We start from the raw sequence: 9,944 nt of genomic DNA on the forward strand, positions 1-9,944 counted from the left end.
AGTATGCACTATTATAGTAGTTTCTATTTAACATTACTCTTGTTCTAAATCCTACCCTAAGGATATACATACACACAAGTACTTTTGTATAAGAGTTTGAACTCAAAAGTGCACCTGATGCATGCTGAAGTACTTGAACTTAGAGCATTGGCAATGGCTAGACCATTGCCAAGTCTAAAATTTGGCTAAAATTTTAATTTTTAGCTATAATATCAATTTTTGACTAGGTGAGTCTACATTAGATTAGCCATTATAAAGTTAAAATAATAATATAATATTATATTTTTTTACTTTTTTACTTTTTTTATTTTTTTATTTGTAAATACAATTTATATATTTCTTAGATCTTCATACTTTGTAGAAATAATATGTCTACTCTATCAATCACTATAAATAATGTGCATGCCATGCATGTTTTACCATTCAAAGAAAAATGGAATTGATGAAATAATTAAATATTATTTTCCATTATGAATAGTAGCTAGCCATATTTGGAGAGGATTTAAGATTTACTATTCATCAAGTCTTAAGTTTTGGACCATTGGTTAGTCCAATGTGTAGGCTTTTTCTCACATCTAGCTAAAGTTTGGACTTGCATTGGCATTTGGCTAGTCCATTGCCAATGCTCTAAGCAACTAAAAAAAAAACAAAAAGAGCTAATATAGTAGTGGTTTTGAAAAAGAGTAATGCTAGAGAGAAGCCACTATAAGTGCACATTTTGCACTCACTATATGGTTGCTTCTAGTTGATTGTTTCCAACACTCACTTGAGGAGATGTATGATCTACATGATGTCACATCATATGTACAAAATAAATGTTCTTAATAGTGACTTCTATCTATATTTATTCTTTAAAAAATAATAGAATTTATTATTAAAAATTTAATTTTTTTATATAAATTTTATATATATTATTTTTTAAAAATAATTACGCAACGCTTGTATATTTACGATTATAATTATTATTTCTCTTCAAAAAATAGACAAATCTTATATAAATTTTTTTTTTTTTTTAAGTTTCAATTAATAAAAGGATAATTTTTTATACACTTTTCAAAGACGGGTTCCATTTTTTTTTACACAGAGAGATAAGTGTACAAATCATTTCTATTTTTAATTTATTAATCGTTTTCAACCGTTGCAGCTTGCAGCATACACGTGCATGCAAAACACAATGGAAAGTCCAGATGGATTGGGAGGAGAGAAACTAGTAATTGAACTAATTGGTTTAGGTCTTTGACGATGTAGACGTAACCAATTAAGAGCAGTACTATTTATAAGGTGACAATAAAGTTTTTAGATTTGGCATTTTGTTGCATACGTACAGTTGAACTTTTGCAGTAAATAGTATAGTTGAAATTCAAGCCAGAATCAGTTTCATAGACGCAAAATGGTACCTGATCATCATCATCTTCACGTACATGACACATGAGAGAGCTGACAGAAAGAAATAGAGCTGAAAACATTACACAACTGCATACTAAAAAGAGAAATAAAAAAGATCCCAAACATCTGAAACGTAGTTCCTCTCTAGCTAAAATTACATCATGATGAGATCTTGTACTACAACTATATATATTATTGAGTTAACACCCATTGCAGCTTGCTACTAGTAACTGAGATCAGACACCAGATTCGAAACTAATTAACAACTAACCATTGTAAGGCTGAAATGGTAGGGTCAACTGGTCTAGAAGTCCAGTGACTGGGGTGGCAAGCCTAGGCTCATAAGCAAAGCCATGCAATTCACCATCACGTCCATTGTTGCTGCTGCTGCTGCCGCCACCATAACCTTGAGAGTAAGGACATGGAGGAATCCACAGCCACCTCTTCTCGCAGATATCCAATAGCAAAGCCTTGTCCGTCCCTCGTATCATAATCACAATAAAGTCTCCATGTCCAACGCAGTCGAACCCATTTCCACCTTCCAACTCCGCAAACTGGATGTAGAGCTGCTGTGGCATTCTTTCGACTTCCACCCACGTAGTCCCGCATGCTTGCAAATCCCACAGCCTCAAACTCTTTGGTACATTTAGTTTGCTTTTCTCAACTGCTGCAACTAAGAGGAGATTTCCCCTACTCTCGACCAAGCTTGGCGATCGCAGAAACCTTCGCATGGGAGCTTGAATCTTGCACCATATATTCGCTGCAACATCATGAGCTAAAACGCTAAATGGGTTATAGTTCATGCAGTAGAATTTTCCTCCCACGTAAACCATTCGACCTGACTCAAGGCTACATAGCCTTGGCAGAGAAGAAGTTGTACCCCATATTGAATAAAACCCACCCCCATCCATATGAAAGTTCTCGGCCGTTAAATTCTTGACTGCATAGGGAGAAATCATGTCATCCCCGGCAACTGTGACATCTATTGATGAAGGGTTAACGATTAGGCCAATAGAAGGGAAGAGCCGGGGTCTTAGCGTGGGAGGCAATTGAGTTAGAGAACCAAGGATGGGGTTGCATAGGATTATGCTTTTTGGACCAGCCTCATCTGAAACCCAACAAACTAAGCCACCGGAAGAAGAAGCAGGTGAGAACCCGGAGGGAACCAGAGCAAAGGAAAGGCGATGCCATGCAATATCAATAGGATTAAAGAGATATCCTTCACAAGGTCCCCTGTTGTCTCCTCCTCCACCACTTTCCCTATATATGTAGCTCTTGAGGGTTTTGTGCTTAAAGAATAGAAACCAATGATGGCGAGGAGATACTTGGAGGTATAATTCAAGAAAGCTGTCCGAAAACAAGAGTGCGTACCATCTCTTACAGACAGAACGAGCTCGAAAAAAGGCCGGTGGAGGGAGAAAAGCAAGCACACGATCGAGCAGCCTCTGTGGGAGTTTACTCCAGATCCTTCTGTCCATCCAGGGTGTAGTAATAGTATTTGGAGTGGCCCCGCTACTGCTACCACTCATAGTAGTAGTGAAAGTGTAGGAAAAGGGTAAGGGCGTCATAGAGGGGTGAAAGGTCTCCATGTTTATGGCTTGGCTTGGACCTTTTTCCTTTTTTTTGTTTTTTTATTCAGTATAAAACTAAAACGCTCCTGATCTCAGTCTTTCTTTTCAGTGGAAACAAAAAGTAGAGCAAGCCTTAAGCTGGAGAAGGCTTCCGTTTATGAAGGGATACCTTGCTTTTCATGTTTAGTGAATCACTCTTTCTTCGCGAGAAAGAAAGAAAGGTGGCTAATATTTTTGCTTTTGGTGAGAGCTTGGGAAGTCAACATATAAATGGAAATCTAAGAAGGCAGCATGTTGAGAACCAAAAAAAGTGTTTTTTTTTTTTTTAATTTTTAATTTTGGCAGGTTACTGCAAGAAACTGCTAGCAATCACCTATTCGGTTTTCTCATCATTAGTGGGGTTGGAGAGAGAAGTCGAAGGAGGAGGCAGCCCCCCCCAGAAGACAACTGAAAACAGAAGAAAAGACGCGTTTCTAGCTAAGGAAGAAAGGTACTTAAAACTCATGAAGTTTGGTTGGGCTTGGATTGTTTTGTTCGGATGGGGCGGGACAAGTGTTTATATAATGCGGGGTTGGCATACCTTTCTGATTTCTCTTTGGCTTCTTTTTGCGAGAAAATGAATGGCAGTGATTCGGATTGATCTTTCTATCTATCTATCTATCTATCATTTCAGTGTTGTTTTGTCATCGCCGAGGTAGGACCTAGGAAGGACAGAGCAGATCAGAGAGAGAGAGAGGTAAAGTGCCGACACGAGTGTCCTTGCACTGATCATTCACACTGCGCAAACCCCTCCAAGTGGTGCACCAGCTCAAACTCTCACAAGTTGAACCAGCTAGCGCGAGAAACGTGAAGGATATTTCTCTTAATTATATATATATATATATATATGCAGCCGATGTAAAGATGGATAAAAACAAACAAACAAACAGTAGAGTTTTTTCATTGCAGTCATGTGGTCATCCTGAGGATCAGGTACAACAAAATCCGAGCACCCATGGATCGTGCAGCAAGGCGTGTGCACTGTGTACCCCTTTTTGTACAATATTTAATAATATATTAATTTTGGCCAGCCGTGAAGTTATAAATTATAATTAAAACAATTTTTATATGTGTTAATTACGTACGTACGTACTAGTTTTACTCTCCATATATATTATATTATATATATAAGAAATAATATCTATAATAGTGAGTATGTAAGTTTCGTACAGTTATTTTAAAAAGTGAATAAATACATAATTCAAGTGAAAAAAAATTAATTTTTTAAAAATAAACTCTACTCATTTTCAAAATAACTGTATGGCGCTTACACACTCTACGATTGTAAGTAACATTACTCTATATATATATATATATATATTCCTTCCTATAGTCTATAGAGAAACGATATTATCGATCATAATCCCTAGCTTCAAGCTGGCGTTCTTCTTGTTTGTTTGATGCCTTGACCAGAAAGATTCCGAGGTGCATGCATAGGAAAATGATATAGAAAAACTATATTATAATATGCATGTTTACAACTAAAAAAAAAAAAAAATTATTATTTTATTTACTTTCTGCAAATACAAATTTTTTGAATTAAAGTAGAAAAGATTAATATTTAAATGTGTAGTAGTACTAGTTAAGTTGTAATATAATTGATGGTGTAATGCATATATAGCAATGTGCTATATATGTATATAATCCGACGGAATATATGTGTATTTTTTGGAATCAGTCGCGGAACCAAAATTTTTGTGTGCAGCTTAATTACGTGTAATGTTTATGTAAAATAAAAAGAAATAAATGTGAAGTTTAAATATTCCACAGTCGATTATAAAATCATAACTATATATACAAATTACATCTACGTAAAATCATCTTTAAAGAAAACTTTCTTTTCCAATAAAAAAATTATATAGAAATAAGATTCCAAAACACACAACTTGACACGATCTCCATTAGATTTCTTATTATAGTCTTTCATGTAATAATATTCATCTATTATCATTTTTTAAAAGATATTTTAAAAAATTTTATTTACAATAAAAACTAATTGATGAATTTTTAATATTAATGAGTTTATATTTTTTTAAAAAAATTTTCTATAATAATTAAGAATGCTTAAAAAATGAAAAAGTTGACTTCGTTTAGAATTTAAACTTATCTCAACTCATCTCAATTTATTATTACAATTTTTTTAAATTTCAATATAAAATATAATAAATAATTCAACTTTTTTAAATCTTAAAATAATAATAATATTAAAAAATAATATTTTATTACCTAAATTTAACTTAATTTAATTCAGTTCAACGTTGAAATACAGCACACTGATATGCAGATTTGGTGATATCACTGTCGTTTTAAGAGACACCGGGTCCAGAATATCTCTATGACCAATGAAAGTGACCTGATTGAATACTGACTGGTCAACCTCTAAAGTGACTTCAGTAAATTGAAGAGTTTCGGCCTCAACCGTGTCGGCCTGGATCATTAACTAACTAATATTGAAGGGTTAATTTGTGAATTGATTATCTTAAGATGCCACAAATATATTAATCTAAATAATAATTAATTAGGTTTTTGTTAATTGAGTATAAGTACTGCTCTTGAAGCATGCATGGTTTATGCATGTTCTTTAATTTATCAATACCTGATGTATTATTTTCAAGAAAAAAATCAATTTGCTAGCACGAAAAATTGCTTTTTAAGAAAAATAATTTCATCTAAAAAAGTTATCATATATATTCGGTTGACAAGAACAATACAGGCCATTTTAATAGAATTTCTGAACTAAAACTAATGAAACGATTTGAAACAAATTCGAATATATAGTTTGAATTGGACCATTAATATCTTTGAACGGATATATATCTTGATTGATTAAGTGTGCGGTTACTTTTATATATATTCGAACGAAACTAGATATATATAAATAAATCATATTTGTAATAATAAAATACATAAGTGTCATGTATTTATTAAAAAAAAAAGTAAGCATACAGAAATTAATTTTTAAATAGTAAACTCTTTTTCAAAAAGAATATGCGGCACTTTCACAATCTATGATTGTATCTAACATTACTCTTCAAGCAATATTTATAGCAATATGTCAATAACATCCCGGCCAACATCAAAGAATCCCATTATCTATTAATCCTAAAACAAATTCAATAAATAATACTCATCATTAGCCAAGTGGTCATAGCAGCCTCCTCAAGCTCATCTTGCTCCTAGTTTTTAACCATTTGGTTCCAAATATCCATTAAATGCCACTAAATTTTTCTGTAATTTTGGCTCCAAACATCTCTAAAAGCTCCACACTACTCCCATAGAATATGTCCCGAAGTTTCTGAATCCAAGCCACAAATTGGACATGCACTTCACTACGGGGGCTTCAAGTGAACATTTTCACAGTATTAAGTATCTTCATTTTCCAAATAGCTTTCCAAATTCTCTAACTCAAACTCTCCAATCTGGGCAAGAAGAAATAAATTCACATATGGGAAATATTTCAACTTTCAAGAACCCAACTCTTGTTCTCAGGAGAACAAGAGATGAGCTGTTGATGTTTAAAAGCTCTAATAACTTGTCCCAAAAAGTGTCAACTAGATGGCAGAAACCAACAAAGGAAGTTTATAAGCTAAACTGGGATGTAGCTACTAAAAATGCATATGACAGAATTGGCATTGGTATGATTGCTATGGATTTTAAGGGCCAGGTTCTTGGCACCCTTAGAGCTCCCAGAAAACTAAGTGCAAATTCTTTTACTGCAAAAACATATGCACTATTGGTAGCAACTATTTTTTGTAAAGAAATGAGTCTTAAATAGATCAGTCTAGAGGAGGATGCGTTGCAGGTGGTGAATATGCTAGATAAGACTAATACAAATTGGAGCTTAGGGAGCTTATCGATTGAGGATGCAAGGAAAATCTTCAATTCCTTTGCTAATTGGTTAGTGATCCACACTAATAGCGATGCAAATATGGCTGCTCATAATTATCTAGCTAGAGATGACTTAATCTAGATGAAGACTTATATGATTTGGAAGATTTTTCTCAATATATTCAACTCACGGTTATCAGTGAGATATTGTAAGTCTTCAGATTGCAATAAAAACTAGTTTCATTTTAAAAAAATAATAATACTCATAATTTATTTATCATGAAAAAATATTATTTTTACAATATGTATTCCAAAAACGATAGATAAAAAAAATACTAATTAAAGAATATTAACTTCAAGCATGATTTATGATCCATAAAAAGATTAAATTCATCTCAATTTACTCCATACATTTCAACCTAAAAAGTTAAACATATCTCAACCTTAAAAGGTGAAACTTATCTCAATAGAATATATATAAAATATTACTATTTACAATTCAACTCAACTCATATCAATATTCAAATGCAGCCTAGAGTCTAGAGAATGGATGGCCCGACCAATTACTCCGACTAATTGTAGATTTTCTCCCCTCGTTTACGTGTCAATTCTTTTTACTACAACGTACGTAACTAAATATATTAATAGCTGATCAGTTCGGTATATTATAAAATAACGTTAAAAATTAAATTTAATTGTTTATTTAATTTCTAATATTACATCTAAACAACCAATTCCAACATTCTGCATATAGATTCAAAATTTTAGAGAAGTATTACGCACAATGATAAAAATTATAATTTTATAAAAATAAATCTAAATATGACTTTATATGATACGTTAAATTTATTTTATAATAAAAATAATTTTACAATCTAACATACCGGTCATATTAAATTACGTTGATTTATGAATTTTTTTTTTATGACATCACTTTATAACTAAATCATTTCTATTTTATAAATTACAACATATATGCAGTCTGTGTGGTTTTTTAAGAACTGAAATTATCATATTATCTTCGTAAAAGAAAGAGAGAGATGGTCATAAAAAAGAAGAAAACTGATTATCTCAAGCCTTAAAAAAATACGAAAGATAAGTATTTCACGTACACATAAGTTGTGCCAATTGCTAAAGAGTGACAAAAACTTTTCCATACTAAATTTTAAAATTTAAATAAAATTATTCTTTCTCAAAATAATATTGCATTGCTGACTATCTTTGATTAATTTTCCTTGATAATAATTATTGAAAAATAATATATACAAATTTCAAATGTATAAATTTTACACAAATTTTTAATAAAAACAAGTAGACTATACTATAAAAAAAAATATAAAAAATTCTTTTTCATTTTGTATAAAATCTATTTTTTTTTTATAAGAAATTTATACAAAATTTATATATTTGAGATTTGCAACTGGCGTTACGTTATTTTTACAGGCATTGCGGTGAAATATCTAAATTGAATTAGGGTTGTTGAGAGCTGAGAGTGAGAGGCATCTTTGTCCGAGAGCAGTTTGTCAGATCATACGTCTAATCTCATATCTCATTGATGGGTTTTTGGCAGAGACAGGCGTGAACTATAAAAAGCTTTTAGAAGTCAGTCAGTGAGTCCTTTGGAGATTCAGGTGCAGCTTATTAAAGCTGTATTTTTACGTACCCTAGGAACCTCACCTGGGCTACTAGTCCTGCATGCTCCTCTCCTCTTTCTTTCTCTCTGAGTCACATGAATATTCTCTCTCTCTCTCTCTTTTTCATGGGTTTAGTCTGCTGGGCTGGCTTTTGTTTGGTTTCGTTAAGGGAAGAAAATCTTAGTCAGAAACAGTCGCAATGTCTTGTTCGTGTCAATCCTTTTACCGATTAGCATTTGTCTCAGAGTTAACCCTTCGAAAATGGTAAAAAGCGTTTTGTGCAGATTTGGAAATGGATACTTCCTTCAAGAAATCTCCACATTCGGAAAAAGCTTAACCGTTCATTTTTAGAAAATTGTGTTCACCTCAAGCACCCCCTCTCTCTCTCTCTCTCTCTCTCTCTCTCTCTCTCTCTCTCTCTCTCTCTCTCTCCATTTTTGTTTTTTGTTTTTCAATGATATGGGTCTCCCACCTTTCTTTTTTAACCCACGCGACATTAGGGCTGATTTGGATAAAAACAAATAAGATGAAGTGATTTTAAATAAAAATTAAAAATTAAAAAGTAAAATAAAATATTATTTTTTAATATTATTATTTTGAGATTTTAAAAAATTGAATTAAGATTTAAAAAAATTAAATTATTTATTATATTTTATGTGAAAATTTTAAAAAAATTATAATAATAATATTATATGAGATGAAATTAAACACTTTCAGAATTCAAACGAGACCTTACAATACATATTATAAAATAAGGATATTTTGATAAATAATATTATTTTTATTTTATAAAACTATCATTCTTTTTAAAATATTATTGTGTAAAATATTGTGAAAAGTTATGTGTATTTATCATTTTTTGTTTCCTTGCAACATGGGTTTTTTTTTTTAAAAAAAAAAAACAAAATAGTATCCTCTCCCATTTGCTACAAAGATCCTTCCCCTTCTCTATATTTCTCCAATTATTTGGCTAGACGCTTTGACTTCCCCAAACTTCATACTCTCTTCTAGACAATTGATTTAATTTATTGAATAAAAAAGTGGAAATTAAAAAATATATATATTTTTCAAGCAAAAAAAATAAAAAATAAACAGAATTTTATCAAAGAATTATGGAAAAAACGAACCTACATCATTTCTATGTTGTGCCAACTTTACCCAGGGATCTTCAATACTTACGTGATGATAAATAATATTTACAGTCATGATGCAGGATATGTAGTCATAAATTATGTAAGTACTACACATTAATTTTAAAAAAAGTAAGTAAATATAAGATCTATATAAATAAATTAATTTCTTAATAATGAATCTTACTTTTTTTTTAAAAAAAATGTACAGTATAATATATATAATGTTAGGAAAAATCTAATTGTAAGCAGTTTTGCCCACTAATATGCATACTCATTCAATATGATTGGTCAGAAAATAGATTTTATTAAAAACAGTGCGAATTTGAATTTAGAATATGAATGCAACAACATTA

At 31.4% G+C, this 9,944-nt stretch overlaps 1 protein-coding gene across 1 annotated transcript; it reads right to left on the reverse strand.

The window, feature by feature from the left end:
* Positions 1–1,652: 1,652 nt before the first annotated feature.
* Positions 1,653–2,975, reverse strand: LOC109012690 (protein UNUSUAL FLORAL ORGANS). The gene has a single exon (XM_018994456.1). It carries the CDS (start codon positions 2,973–2,975, stop codon positions 1,653–1,655), a length of 1,323 nt encoding a protein of 440 aa, XP_018850001.1.
* Between the last annotated feature and the right edge of the window lie 6,969 nt (positions 2,976–9,944).

Source organism: Juglans regia, chromosome 3 (assembly GCF_001411555.2).
Source record: "Juglans regia cultivar Chandler chromosome 3, Walnut 2.0, whole genome shotgun sequence".
Classification (NCBI taxonomy): Eukaryota; Viridiplantae; Streptophyta; class Magnoliopsida; order Fagales; family Juglandaceae; genus Juglans; species Juglans regia.